Genomic DNA, 14,493 nt, shown 5'->3' on the forward strand with positions numbered 1-14,493 from the left:
GCACCCATTGCTGACATAGATGTGCAAATGCACACACACAGCTTGTCTAGTCCCTGTAGAGAAGTATTTCCAGTAGAATAGGACTTTCTGGGGCAGATAAACATGAACCCCCAGCATTGTGGAGCAGTGGTACTGTGTTCGCTGGACTGATGGAATGATGGTTGGTGCGCCATCCAATACTTTTGGGATGAGGTAGGGAGTTGAGGATGATGAGGTGGAGTGGTTATCATCCAACATCCAAATCTCTCTAACACTCTTGAGCTGAATCACTGAATGCAAAATCAAATACAGTTCTCACAGCAACTGTCCAAAATGTTTAATGCCCTTTACTTACAAAAAAAAAATGAATGAGCAAGTGTCCCAATACTTTTGTTCATACAGTGTTGCTGATTTAAAGTAAAAATTAGACATTAGCATAGTGTTTTTGAGTGTGTTTGTTCAGTGTGTAAGAGTCTGTTGAAAGGTTTTGCTCTCCAGAAAACCTTAAGGGGGAAAAGGGCAAATGTCAGCTATTGGTATGTTAGAGTTAGAGTAGAAATATTGTCCTTCTAGCAATTTTGGAAAAGTATACCCTTCTCTTTTAGTGTTCTGTTGATGTATTTACATGTAAGAGTCTACAGACTGTTAGCTAATGCTAACAATACTTGTTGCAATGCTAACAACAAGGGCTGTTAACATTACCTTAACCACTAGCTTTGTATCCATAACTTATATCCTTACCCAGATAGTCGCTTGCAATCTGGGTAAACATTTATAACATTAATACATAAGCATTTACTTATTTACCTAGACTAATAAATAGCCTTAATCATCTTTTATTTGAACTAATAAATAAAAGTCTTAAAATAAAAAACAACAAAAAAAGAAGAAGTAAAATATAAATTAATGAGTACATTAATAAAAAAAAATGGGTAATTTGGTTTGTGTTTATTTACATTAGCATTCAGGCATTTTTAGGCTGTTGTCAATGAGCCATGGTGAGAAGCACCACCAGAGTACTATGGTCACCTTATTGACTTGTGCTTAGTAATGTCTAAAACTTAAAGGTATCTTTGAACTATTAGTCTATTCTAACTAGCTGAGGTTTTTCCTGGGTAAATAGCAAAGCACTTTTGTAAGTCGCTCTGGATAAGAGAGTCTGCTAAATGCCTTAAATGTAAATGTAAGCAGTTTCATCAATGGTTGTTGTTATTGCAGGTACATGTAGACCAATAGTGGCGGTGAGAATCACTGCGACATCCTGGACATTTTACACAGTTTCAAAATCCCGTCCGGAAGCATTTTTCACATCCCAAAAAGAGGACAAGTCTGGGAAAGAGAGGACGTCTGGTCATCCTGCATGAACTTACTAATGTAACTAATGTAAGACCTAGACCTACATGCTGTACGTTAGCAACATTTGCAACATTAACAACCAGTAGCTTTATGTTTGAAATGCCATGTTTAATCACCATGAACAGTTGCTTTTATCATTTCTGACATCATTGTCCTGCTAGTTCTGTACAGTGACCAATAACAACAACTAATAGTGTGAATGGGAATAAATTACACACATCTGCTGTATGTGTTTGCCATTGGACTATTAGCGCTGTGTTAAGAGTGAGGTGTTTAGCTTACTCATGGGGCTGTCCAGGGTTATTCTGTTTCAGGTTGGTTCTAGAACTGGATTGATCAGTCATTGTTGCCTAGATACCATTGTTACATCACAATAGTAGCCTCTTTGAAATATAATTATGGCATTTCTTCAGTCACTGTTGCCAAGACACAGGTCTTACATCATAATAGACCTTTCACTTGGACTAATAAGATCATATCACTGTGATTATTCATATCATTACACAATAATTCCTTTTTTTCAACTACATAAATGTACTAGTTTTTACCTCTTTCATTCACGTAATCAGTAAAAATGGGCTGTAACTTACTTGATTCAGTATATTTGCTACCATGGCTAGATCCACACTTTTATATTAGGAGTTTCAGTACAATGATAATGAAAAAACAAGATTTTTTTTGAAAATGAGCGTATTTTATTTGATTGGAAGCAATGGGTTCAACTAACAGGAGTCCATGATGCGCCTCATGGAGCCGAACCTCATCATGGAGCTCATTCCCATGTCCCTGTAGCTCCTGTACTCTCCAGGCCTCAGGTACACCATTCTGCCTCTGTAGTGGGGCTGCTCGTACATCAGCCAGTGTCCGTCCATCACGTGGCAGGACTGGATATCGGACATGCGGTAACGGTCAGTGAAGGAGTCGCAGTCGTCCATGACCTCGTGCATCTGGCCACCGAAGTTCTCTCGCTCGTAGACCCTCATTCTGAAGGGGCCACGGTGCTGATTCAGGCAGAAACACAGAACATTTACTTTTACTTTCATTAATCAGATTATTTTAATATTTGCTGATGTCTACAGCTCAGTGTTGGACCTTGGGCTATTTTGAGCTGCTAATAAATGTACTATACTAATAAATGTATTAATGTATAGGCATTTAGACAGCTATTAACCTGTTTACAACATTTAAACAAGGTAAACAGCACCAATAAAGCATAATCAGTTGTCCTAGCTACAAAAGGAGTGCTACCAATCTGGCCCTTAGTGGACACTGTTGTGTCAAAAGCCACAAGCACAATAACTGAGATCCATAAGGCTCAAAGGAGCCTAAATAATATATTTAGAAGCCTTTTACCATTGGGATCATCCTGCAAGAGCGGATGCAGTCGCTCATGCTCATTCCCATCAGTCGCTGGTTGTCGGGATACTCTCCTCGGCGAGCCAGCATCTGATGGCCCATGAAGTTGGGCCTCTCATAGACCATGAAGCAGCCACTCTCCACCCTGCAGGAGTTGCAGCGGCTCAGGTAGGAGGTCAGCTCAGGGCAGTCGCTGCTGGTCTCATAGGAACGGCCCTGGAAGTTCCTGTCCTCGTAGAAGATGATCTGGAAAGGGAAACGAGAGCTGGTGTATTCATGACAGAGATCTGTTAGGACCTACACCTACAGATGCAAGTTCAGACTGTCTAAGTGAAGAGAGATTGTGGAAGCATGTAATTGCTGTCTGTCATTTCAAAACCTCATATCAGACCTAATGAGAAAGCCTCGAAGCTGGCCTGAAAAGGCCTCTTACCCTGCCCATGGTCATTGCGATGTTCCGTAATTCCTAATGTTCAATTGTTTGCCTGTACGTGCAGGTCCTGCTTTTATAGCTCAATGGTTAATCACAGCGGTCACTGAATAGAAACCCTGACTCCACAGTCTATATTGTGAAAGTCAGAGGACCTATATGGAAATGATGTGACAATGTAAGCATTTTAGGACATGCTGCCCATTCAGAGGTGCCACCGCAGAGTGTACAATAAAGCATTAGCACTGAAACCACAAAGCTGAACTGAACTGAATGCAGTGCTTTAGGGTTAAATTCAGTGCACGTGCTAATTTATCACCAGAGATTTTACTATAAGCAACGAGGACAGCATTTTCGTGATCAAAATCTTGGCAAAGCATAAAGACAGTGGCGCAGGTATCTTCTGGTGTAGTTCTGTGAGGGATGTGTAACACTGTGAGGTGCGATCCAGGGGTTCCACAGGCCTGATGTGTAAAGAGGAGAAGTTGAGTTTAAGAGGAGTTAAATTTAACCCCCTAAGCCAGCGTCCTATACATTCCATCTCTACCTTGTTCATGTGTTTACAATAAGTCTTCTCAATCCTCCATCACCCTCCATCTCCTCCCTTTTGACCCTGTTGCCATTCCAATTATTAGAGTGAAGACTGACGTTCTTACACAAGCTAAAGCCGCCCCATCTCCAGCCCAAGAGCCCCCCGCCTCCAGTCTTCTCCCAAATCTTCACAAGCAGAAGTCTTGGTCCAAACTATCAAATTTCGTACTTAGTATAACTGAGTATAAGGGTTTCAAGGCAGCTTTTAGGTCCAATGGAGAAACCTCCATTTAGCCTGAAGGTCCAGACTCACCTGGGGAAAGAGGTTACACTGAGATCAGACAACCTTGATGAATGTACAGTACATGGCTGCTCACATGCTAATACTGCAGAATGCAGTCACCTAAGCGCTCAGGGACTAGTCGGGGTTAGGTGCCTTCACTACCCCACCCCCACTTCATATCGGTCCAGGGTATCGAACCAGCAATCTGTCAGTCCCAAGCTCACTTCTCTAACCTTTAGGCCACAGCTGCCCCCTGCAAATTATTGACCAGCTGCTCAATTTCTTGGCACACTGTGGCGATATCCCTCCTCTGACTCCACTTTAGCATTGGTGTGGAAGAAAACTTGGGGTCAGCTATACTTAAGGAAAAATATGAGCTCCTTATTTGAGGCAGAAAGGTTGCAATGCCTCATCTGAGTCAGTTCAGAACATGAGCTAAAAGGTATGGTGCCCCAGTGGGGTTTATTCCATGGAGATCAATATTGGATGACACAGCGAATATACCAGTCTCTTTCTCTAAATGTTAATGTGGCTATCCATTTAAAATATCTTCACAGATAAAAGTGTAATAATAAGGCAAGAAGGCAGCATCTAGGACCAATAGAGAATCCTGAAGCCTTTTTTAGCCTGAAGGCCTAAAAAAGAGGCCTTGAGGATGTTCATAATTGCGCAATCGATGTATGAAAGCTAATCAGTGATAATGAAAATGTTTTTAGCCCCAGTGTGAAAATGAAATTGCCCTACCTTGGCAAGCACAACAGCTATACCAAGACAATCACCATTAGTGTTGGACACAGATGTAATTTGGTCTCTACCCTAAACCCATCTGTGCAGTAAACACACATACACACACTGACAGTGAGCACACATGCCTGGAGCAGTGGGCAGGCATTGCTACAGCGCCCAGGGAGCAGAGAGGGTGAAGGGCCTTGCTTAACGGCCTAACACCCACAGCTTGTCGAGATCAGGAATCGAACCCACAACCCTGTCATCAATAACCCAGAGCTCAAACCGCTGAGCCACCACTAACCCATGTTCTATGAAGATGTCATTACAGCTTAAACAGAATCTTGCTACAAATCTGGTCCTTACTGGACAATGTTGTGTCAAATGCCACAAGCACAATGACTGAGGTCCACAAGTACACTGAGATACCACAGGATGCCGTAAATAGGCAGATGGCAGCACATGGGGGACCTACTCAATAAGACACAGGCATTATGGCTGATTAGTGTATATATTGTCACTGTCATGCAAAGACATTGTGTCTCAAATTTGGTGACATATCCCAACAGGCTTTAGAACAGGCTTCATTCTCTTGTAATTTCATGGGTGCCATTGAACTCAATTTACTGGGACATGTACCCCAGCAAAATGTTGTACAGTAAAACGCCTGCTGAGCAGAACTACAGGACATGCAGCGCCACGCAAATTCACTACAGGCACTACATTTCCCATAATGCCCCAGCGTCTTTCCAAAAGCTTGAGCAGTTAATGCTTTCAGTCAGAGCCTGTATTTCGGTTTTGCTTGAAGTAATGGACAGTAATGGACATTCGTAAAGAATTAAAAGAAATTCATCGGCGCAGCAGACAGGATAATGAAAATATTGGTACCAAATATGTTCCAAAAATACATATCAGACCACTGAGACAAAGGCCTTCATTAACACGCAAAGGCATCAGTTGCATTAGTATGCGTTCCAGCTATAGTTCACATAAGGTTTTATGCTGCAAAGGAAATGTTTCATGCATGTGTGTGGCAGTATTATTACTATTATTAATATTAATATTACATGCATAGGGGTGCAGATGTGTCCCTCTAAATTCTCTATGTGCCCCATTACAACAAGTAGTCTAGAAACGCCCCCTGTTTGCAATGTTGAAAGATTTCGGTGTAGAGGTTTGGGTATGTACAGTACAGAAGCAGCAGGTCTGATGCTCTGATGCTGACTAAGGCATTTATACAATTGGCCCATTGATCCTTTGATAGCCACATCAGGCATAAAAGGGGACTCAGCAGAGAACAGCACAAATCAAATAACAACAGCCATGAACGGAAAGGTAACACAAAGCAGATGCAATACAGACCATTCGTTCATTTCTTCTTTTACTGAAAGTTTCAGTGCTTCCGATGCACATTATTGCTTTAACTCCTTTGGAACTACTTGCATTGGTACAATGAGCTGTGAAATACAAGGCGTTTCAGCAAACAGGAAAAAAAAACTGCATGTAAACATGCTCTTGCTGTGGACTTCTGTTTTGTCAGATCATCTTCTACGAGGATCGTGACTTCCAGGGCCGCTCGTACGAATGCCGCAGCGACTGCTCGGAGCTCAACTCCCACCTGAGCCGCTGCCACTCCGTTCGCGTAGAGAGCGGGGCCTTCGTTGTATACGACCAGCCCAACTTCATCGGCTACCAGTACCTTCTGCGGAAAGGGGAGTACCCTGAGTACCAGAACTTGATGGGCTTCAATGACTGCATCAGATCCTGCAGAATGATCCCCGCAGTAAGTAGCTAACATTTAGTCCAGTTCTTATATCTTCTGCCTAAGACTCCCAGTCTTCCCAGTATACAATGTTGTAAGTGGGGAGAAATGAGTGAAATCAGCTCTACATATTGTGCAGGTTGTGTTGTGGAGCCTGTTGTGCTCACTAGCTTTTGTGTGACGATACTTTAAAAAAGGTAAGAGTCTTAGTCAATTTAATGCTGGGCCTAAATGCCTACGTGGAATGCTGGCATTGCCAGCTTGTGAACAGGATGGTTGAATGAACGACAAATGGAAACATGGTGAACAGGCAAAGACAGATTCGCTAGTTTACTAGATACTAGCAGGTGACAGCCAGTCATTTCCTTGGGGAGTATGCGATATCACAGCGATGTTGGCCTATTGTAGCCTGTTATGCCATTTATAATGCTTTTCAGAGCCTTATAAATGACTGAACATAGAAAAATAGTGGGGAACACAGTGAGAAAAGTGATAAAGTGGGTCTGGTGTGCTCCATTGGGGCTATTGTTGCAATGTAGATCTCAAGGAGCTGGGTTGGTGACCCATCTAGTACACAGTAAGATCCAACAACAACCCGAAATTGGGTTCCAGAGTGGGCCTAAGAATCGCACCGCAGCCATTGATTCCAACCAATGCTACAGACATCTATGATCGGTAGAGCACAGCCTAGCCCAGCATTGGCAGCCAGTGGATATCTAGACAGACTAGACGGACTGTATGCATTTGCATGTCTGTGTGTAAAATTGATGGTTGGTGCTCCATCAAATCCTTGTTTAAGATGAGTTGGGGAGTTGGGGATGATGAGGTGGGGTAGTGATCGTAGAGACAGTTACTCATACAAATACCCTTTATTTCAAGCAGATGTCCCAATACTTTTGTCCATATAGTGTATTTGAACGTTTAGCCCTATGTCCTATTAATGTGGTTTCTTCACAGTACAATGGCTCCTACAGAATGAGGATCTACGAGAGCGAAAACTTCGGCGGTCAGATGCATGAGCTGATGGACGACTGCGAGTCCATCCATGACAAATACAGCATGTCCAACATGCTGTCCTGCCACGTGATGGAAGGGCACTGGCTGTTGTACGAGCAGCCCCGCTATGGAGGCAGGATGATGTACCTGAGGCCTGGAGAGTACAGGAGATTCAGAGACATCATTCTCGACAACATGCGATTCTCCTCCGTCAGGCGAATCATGGATTATTAAAGGCTGTTGAGAGGTTTTTAATAAATATTCATTTGAAAACTTATCACCTTGTTAACTTTCTTATAGATGTTGATGAAAAAAGGAATGGTGAAGGGCTAATTGAGGGTATAATTGTTGCATTTTAGAGAACTGACCACCCAATCTGACTGGTTTGGAAGCATTCCAACTAATTCATTATATTAGATAACAACATGATATATAACATCGCCATACATGTGTCACTGCATTAACCACTAGTCTCTAAGTAACAACAGTGGATGCAAACAGTCACATGTGCTGAAACTACTTTTTTGGTGTGAAAAAATATTAAATCATATATATACTTTATTTAAAATAGTGTTCTGTCTGTTCTTGGCTTGTAAAATTGTTGCATAAAAGCAATAGGCTGTGATGATTGCGCACGTTTAGCTCATACCTGTAACCAAATCACAGCTGTGATTGCGATAATACACTACAGTCTCCTTTAATATCCAATAGGTCTCCTTTTGTTGAGGGATTCCTGTTTGACACCCTTTAAAAATCTTACTAAACATCATATAAGAGTCCCCTTGACATCCCTATGGCATTCCTATTGGAGATCCTCTAAAGATCCTACTGTAAATCCTATAGGAGCCCCCTTAATATGCAGTATGACTCATTTTTAATGGCTTATGGCCTTCCTGCTGGAGATCCTCTAGAGATCCTACTGAAAATCCTATAAGAGCCCCCTTAATATCCAGTATGACTCCTTTTGAATTGCTTATGGCCTTCCTGCTGAAGACCCCCTAGAGATCCTACCAAATATCCTATGGGAGTCCTATCCTATATCCTGTGGCATTCCTATTTAAAAGACATACTGAAAAACAAACCCATTTATTTTGCCATGAGAAGATGTGTTAATAAATTATACTACATTTTAAAGCATGCTTGCAGTAAGCACACTACTTTCTAAGTATGCACTTCTATCTCTATCTCTATCTTTATCATTGGTTAGGTTGTCAGGAACTGATGCAATATTGAAGAATAACATCTGCTCTGAATGAATCCAGCCAAAGACCTCTCTTAATAAAATAAACCAGTGCCTATTTTAAATTAATCCAACCAATGACCACTGTTAAAAAATAAATAAGCCAATGCATGCTCTGAATGAATCCAATCAATGTCCAATCTTAATCATTCCAATCCAGTGTCCAATTTTAATAAATCCAACCAATGTCCACTCTAATCAGTGCCTGCTAAGGATGAATATGATCAATACCAACTTAAAATGAAATGAACCAGTGCCTACTATTGATGAATCCAACCAATGCCTGCTCTGAAAGAATCTGACCAATGTCCAAATGTAATTAATTAAATCAGTGCCTGCTCAGAAAGACTGAGCAAATGAACTGATTCCCACTCCAATACAAATGAAGTCCAATCTGAATGAATCCAGCCAATGATCTATCTTAATAAAATAAACCAGTGCCTATTCTGAATGAAACCAACCAATGTCCACTGTTAATAAAATCTAATCAGTAACCTTCTGTGGATAAATCCAACCAATGTCCACTCTTAATAAAACCAACCAATGTCCATTCTGAATGAATCTAACCAATCTCCAATTCCAATAAATCCAACCAATGTCCACTCTAACCAGTGCCTGCTAAGGATGAATGTGACCCATACCAACTTAAAATGAATTCAACCAGTGCCTTCTATTGATGAAATCAACCAACACCTGTTCTGAATAAATCCAACCAATCTCTAAATTAAAAAATCGAATGAATCCCTGCTCTGAGTGAATCTAACCAATGTCCAAATGTAATTAATGTAATTAATCAGTGCCTGCTCAGAAAGACTCAGTGTCCTCTCTAAATTGACTCTATCGAGTGTCCTCTCTGCATGAATCTGTCCAGCGTCTGCTCTGATGGAAATCAACCGATTCCCAAATACAAATAAAGTCCAGTCTGAATGAATCCAGCTAATGCTTATGGTCTTAATTCACCAAGTAATCCAAGGTGCAGAGTGTGCCCCAAATGCAAGAGGGTTGGGGGTCCCTAATTGCTCAACTATATTGGGAATATAGGGGGTTTACAGGAGATTTGAATACTTCTTATTAGTGATTCACAAAATATGTTTCAGTTCTGCATGAGCATGGTACTCTCCAATAGCACACACTGATTACATCCCAGAGATACAGTAAATACAATCAGGAACTAATCAGGAACTTCCTAATCCTGCATCATTTTCTGAACTTTGATTTGTTTGCGCTTGCGGTCCGATTCAAGAATCTTCCCACTTTCATTCAATACAATAGGAACAATATAGAAAATAGACCTCGCGTGCAATCTGATACAATGGCTGTAATGAGCGAATGCATTTGGCTTTGAATTGCAGCGTACAGCAGGGCCTGTACATTACTGCCTACTCAGAATTTTATACAATGGAACCATAGGGTTCTCTGGATGTTTTATGAGGTATAAAAGTGGGCACAGGCAGTACTGAAACTACACCATTCCAGTCAGTGTCATACATCCGTAGTGTCGCTCTGACAGACTTGTAGCCATGGGCAAGGTAAGCAAAGTGTAAATAATAACTGAACTGTGTCTAATGAGTAAATGTATGTTGTGAGTTTAATTTGTGGTATCTTACGATGAACCTCCTTCCGAAAGATCATCTTCTACGAGGACAGGAACTTCCAGGGTCGCTCCTATGAGACCAGCAGCGACTGCGCTGAGCTGACCTCCTACCTGAGCCGCTGCAACTCCTGCAGGGTGGAGAGCGGCTGCTTCATGGTCTACGACCGCTCCAATTACATGGGGAACCAGTACTTCATGAGGAGGGGCGAATACTCCGACTACCAACACGTGGGCATGAGTGATTGCTTCAGATCCTGTCGCATGATTCCAATGGTAAGGATTAATATTTCGGCCTTAATAATACAGGTTCTTCAAGGGTTCTTTAGCAAAGGCATGGTTCTGTTTAGCACCCTGTTTTGAGGCAGCTTCCTCTAACTGTCCCTCTCCTCTCCATTTTCAGCACAGTGGACAATTTAGAATGAGAGTCTATCCAAGGGACAACTTTGGGGGCCAGATGTACGAGGCCATGGATGACTGTGATTCCTTTATGGACCGCTATCACATGCCCGATGTCCAGTCCTGCCACGTGATGGACGGCCACTGGCTGATGTATGAGCAGCCCCACTACAGAGGCAGGATGGTGTACCTGAGGCCTGGAGAGTACAGGAACTTCAGAGACATGGGCATGAGCTCCACAATGAGGTTCAGGTCTATGAGGCGCATCATGGACACCTGTTAATATCCACTGTTTGAGAAGTACGATTTTTAATAAACGCTGGTGTACGACTCATTGACGGGTGGGCTTTATTATTGAAATTTATTCCTTAATCACATGTATTAATGGGAAGCTTTCTGCTCTCTGCTGCAGTAACAGCCTCCACTCATCTGAGAAGGCTTTAGACTAGATGATGGACCAGCTATGGGGATTTGACTGCATTAAGGTTATAGGTTATACACCATATGTCCAAATGTTTGTGGACACCCATTTCAATGAATGCATTCAGCTATTCTAAGTTGCACCCATTGCTTACATAGATGTGCAATGCACACACACAGCTTGTCTAGTTCTTGTAAGGAAGACCTGCCAAAAGAATAGGACATTCTGGAGGAGATAAACACGGTCAGCAGCATGCCTAATGCCAGGCGTGGCCTAGAGGGGTTTGAAGCCCACTAGCACTGAACTGGGAAGCAGTGGAAGTGTAGTCTCTGAAATGGTGGTGCTCGGGATGAGGAATACAATCAAATCCTCACAGCAATGCTCCAAAATCTAGACCAAAGCCTTCCCTGGGCAGTAGAGACAGTTACTCCAACGAAACCAGTATGAAGCAGGAAATTATCAATAACTGATAATAAATTACAACTTCGATTTTTTAATAAAAAAAGTAAATGTACAAATCTCAGTCACCTAAAACATTAAAACCATAGCAATGAACTAAAAGCTGGCTATAATAACTGGCTATTAAAAAAAAACAATACCAATAAATATTTAAAAAATACTATGTGCAATACCCCCCCCCCCACATGCAATTAAGAGTCATTTGCAATAATCTGTAAATAATGTTGTTATTGCTTTTTTACTTCTTATTTTTATTGTGTATATAGTGTAAATTATTTATCTACATTATCTTACTTTAAATCTAAATGATCTTATCTTATTTTATTCACTTCAAATCAGTTGAAAGTTAAAGTTTCATGTTAATATATTGTACATTAAAAATGGTTTATCCATTCAATTACTTGAGCAAGTGAACTGGGTCTGTTCAACTCAAATAAATACTTTGAATGAACCATTATTTAATTCAAAGTATTTATTGGAGTTGAATAAACCCAGTTCAATTGCTTGTTATAGCATGAAGTAATGTTTAGGGTGACAATGCAAAGAATGTTTTACAGTATTTTACAGTATGCAAATAAATGCATTAGATGATTCAATTAAAAAAAATGATTTTACTTTAAATGTTAATTATGTTTTTACATGGTATTCATACACACTTAAAAAACAAATATGTGGTATTACTTTAAAAAATGTAAGTAAGAGTTGATAAGATTTAACAGTTATCAGACCAAAGACACACATTTTCAAGTTTATAGTTGTAACATATAGCTATTTTTTTCAAGTTAAAGTTCACATACCTGTCAAAACTTTCTCTGTTTCTTGAAATGTTGACCTGGAAATAATTATTTTTCACCTAAAACCTCTGACAGCAACTCAAAACTATTATTTATTTTATTTAATTAGTGTCTCCAATAATGACTTTGGACTCTTTTACATTTCTCCAAATAATTACTATAATAATCTTTTAGCAATTCTCTCCAAATTGTGACTTTTATTCTCAAAATATTGAAATTTAATTCTAAATTTAATGTCACTGAATTCTTCATTGTGTCTCAAAATATTGACTTACATCTTATTTTTTTCAATTAGTTTTCATGTTATTCTCCTTTTGACTTGGACCTTAACTAAAGTCTCTTTTTGGCTTTACTTGATTACATTACTTGAGTAGAATCATGTGTAACACTAAGATAAGAAAAATTATTTTTATTTAATTATTTTATTATATATTTTAAATATCAGAAATCATGCTAAATGTGAAATTAATACACAGTTATTAGTATTTGGTTTGTGTTTGTGCTCTTTGTTATTCAGATTATATGCAAATGTAGGCCTCTCTCTTCTATCTGCTATCAACGGTAATCTCAGACACTCTTGCATAAAGCCTTGCTCTACCATACCCTAATAGACATGGCTTTATTCCAGTCAAGTACAGTAGGAATACATCTATCTCCCTGGTCATAAGGAGATGTTATACACCGCAGACTAACCAAACAATCAGAAAGCACTAGCAGGGATTAGCCTATATACTGTGCCTATATAGTGTCTGAATGCGCCACACATAGAGATTCAACCCCTTTACAAAAACGCAAAGATCACAAAGGGGGGGTTTAAAGAGTGAACAAAGGTGAAAATACCACAGTGCTGACCCCAAACAAATGAATGGGGAGCAAAACTGGATAAACCACGTGTTATAAAAGGGCAGTGGGACCACTGGTCCGAGGTGACTTTTTATGAAATGGAGCAAAAGGTTTGGCTGGATCCACTAGTGCATTTCAAATTTTAGTCCATAAGATCTGAGTGAGAGTTGACTGTGTTGTGCACTGGTGAGAACGTGGAAATGATCATCATCAGTGACCTAAAACCGGCAGCTGAACCATCACCAGAAAGACCTAAATGTATGTTTATGTTTTTCTGTTCTTTATTAGTGAATATCGTCGCTGTCACACAAAAACGGTGGATCTCCATTTCTTTGTTTTTCACTTTTTGACACAGTCAGTAAAAATCTGGCGGTTGTTCTTGACATTGTGTCAAAATCTCATGATGAATGGACCAAGATGAAAGACTCCATATATAATTCCTATATTATTATTATATTTTTAGATTGACTTTCTTTGAAAGTTAAGAAGGTTTTTTCCTTCTCCTGTAAATTTGCTGGTTTGGGAGATTTGGAGTTTGTTGTGCGACAGATATATAGATCTGTAAACTCACAATAGAAGCCGTTGTTTTTCAGAGATTGTGGTGTGACTTTGAGAAAGGATATGAATCTAAGGTTAGATATAGAGCAAAACTGACCTCCCACAAGCGCCCACAGGACAGAGAACGAGAGAGCAAAGCTAAGCTGTTCAGTGTTCTCCAAAGTTGTGCTAGGCCTATTATTGTCCTAGCTTCTGCTGAGGCCTAATAAAGAGCACATTTCAGTTCATCTAGCACTGGGACTTTGTTTTTACTGTGATGGGTTATAAGTAGTGCTTTCTTTCTACAGGTCACTACCAGAGGTGTGTAGTAGTGTAAACCCATGCTTAAGCAAAACCATTGTTACGTTTGTGAAATAATAGTACAGTATCTTTCCAAATACTGCTAAACTTAAAGTCACAAAAGTATCGGGTTAAAAGGAGGAGCTTCTTACTACATCCAGTATTTCTCAGCTCAGAAACTGGATACTGTAACTTTCTGTTCCAAAGTAAAATGATAAGATCTCAACATTGATAACTTAACAAATTAAATATTGCTCATTTTGAAACTGTTGTAGTGATAGTATATGATATATAGTTATAATATATAACTTATTTCTAGCTTATTTTTTTTTCTTTTAAGTGATTTTATTGGCAGATCATTTTGCTTAATTCAAGAAATAACTGATAATGTAGCTGAAATGACACTTGAAACTAGCAGCATTATCCGCCAGTGGAATAAGCCACTTACAATAGATATATTAGATAGAAAAAATACTTAAAACAAGTAAAA

At 40.0% G+C, this 14,493-nt stretch overlaps 3 protein-coding genes across 4 annotated transcripts; 2 read left to right on the plus strand and 1 right to left on the minus strand.

The window, feature by feature from the left end:
• Positions 1 to 2,057: 2,057 nt before the first annotated feature.
• On the minus strand, positions 2,058 to 3,677 carry LOC140559846 (gamma-crystallin M3-like). Of its 2 annotated transcripts, none has more exons than XM_072683531.1 (3): positions 3,669 to 3,677; positions 2,689 to 2,937; positions 2,058 to 2,336 (listed from the first exon to the last, which is right to left on the minus strand). In XM_072683531.1, exons 1-3 carry the CDS (start codon positions 3,675 to 3,677, stop codon positions 2,058 to 2,060), a joined length of 537 nt encoding a protein of 178 aa, XP_072539632.1. The 2 variants fall into 2 exon arrangements, with proteins under 2 accessions (XP_072539632.1, XP_072539631.1); XM_072683530.1 differs by lacking the exon at positions 3,669 to 3,677 and adding an exon at positions 3,125 to 3,139.
• Positions 3,678 to 5,927: 2,250 nt separating this feature from the next.
• On the plus strand, positions 5,928 to 7,653 carry LOC140559360 (gamma-crystallin M3-like). Its single transcript, XM_072682848.1, has 3 exons — positions 5,928 to 5,996; positions 6,202 to 6,444; positions 7,381 to 7,653. Exons 1-3 carry the CDS (start codon positions 5,985 to 5,987, stop codon positions 7,651 to 7,653), a joined length of 528 nt encoding a protein of 175 aa, XP_072538949.1. The 5' UTR covers positions 5,928 to 5,984.
• Positions 7,654 to 10,179: 2,526 nt separating this feature from the next.
• Positions 10,180 to 10,932, plus strand: LOC140559359 (gamma-crystallin M3-like). Its single transcript, XM_072682847.1, has 3 exons — positions 10,180 to 10,197; positions 10,287 to 10,526; positions 10,654 to 10,932. Exons 1-3 carry the CDS (start codon positions 10,180 to 10,182, stop codon positions 10,930 to 10,932), a joined length of 537 nt encoding a protein of 178 aa, XP_072538948.1.
• Positions 10,933 to 14,493: the final 3,561 nt, after the last annotated feature.

The sequence above is a fragment of the Salminus brasiliensis genome, chromosome 7 (assembly GCF_030463535.1).
Source record: "Salminus brasiliensis chromosome 7, fSalBra1.hap2, whole genome shotgun sequence".
NCBI classification, from domain to species: domain Eukaryota; kingdom Metazoa; phylum Chordata; class Actinopteri; order Characiformes; family Bryconidae; genus Salminus; species Salminus brasiliensis.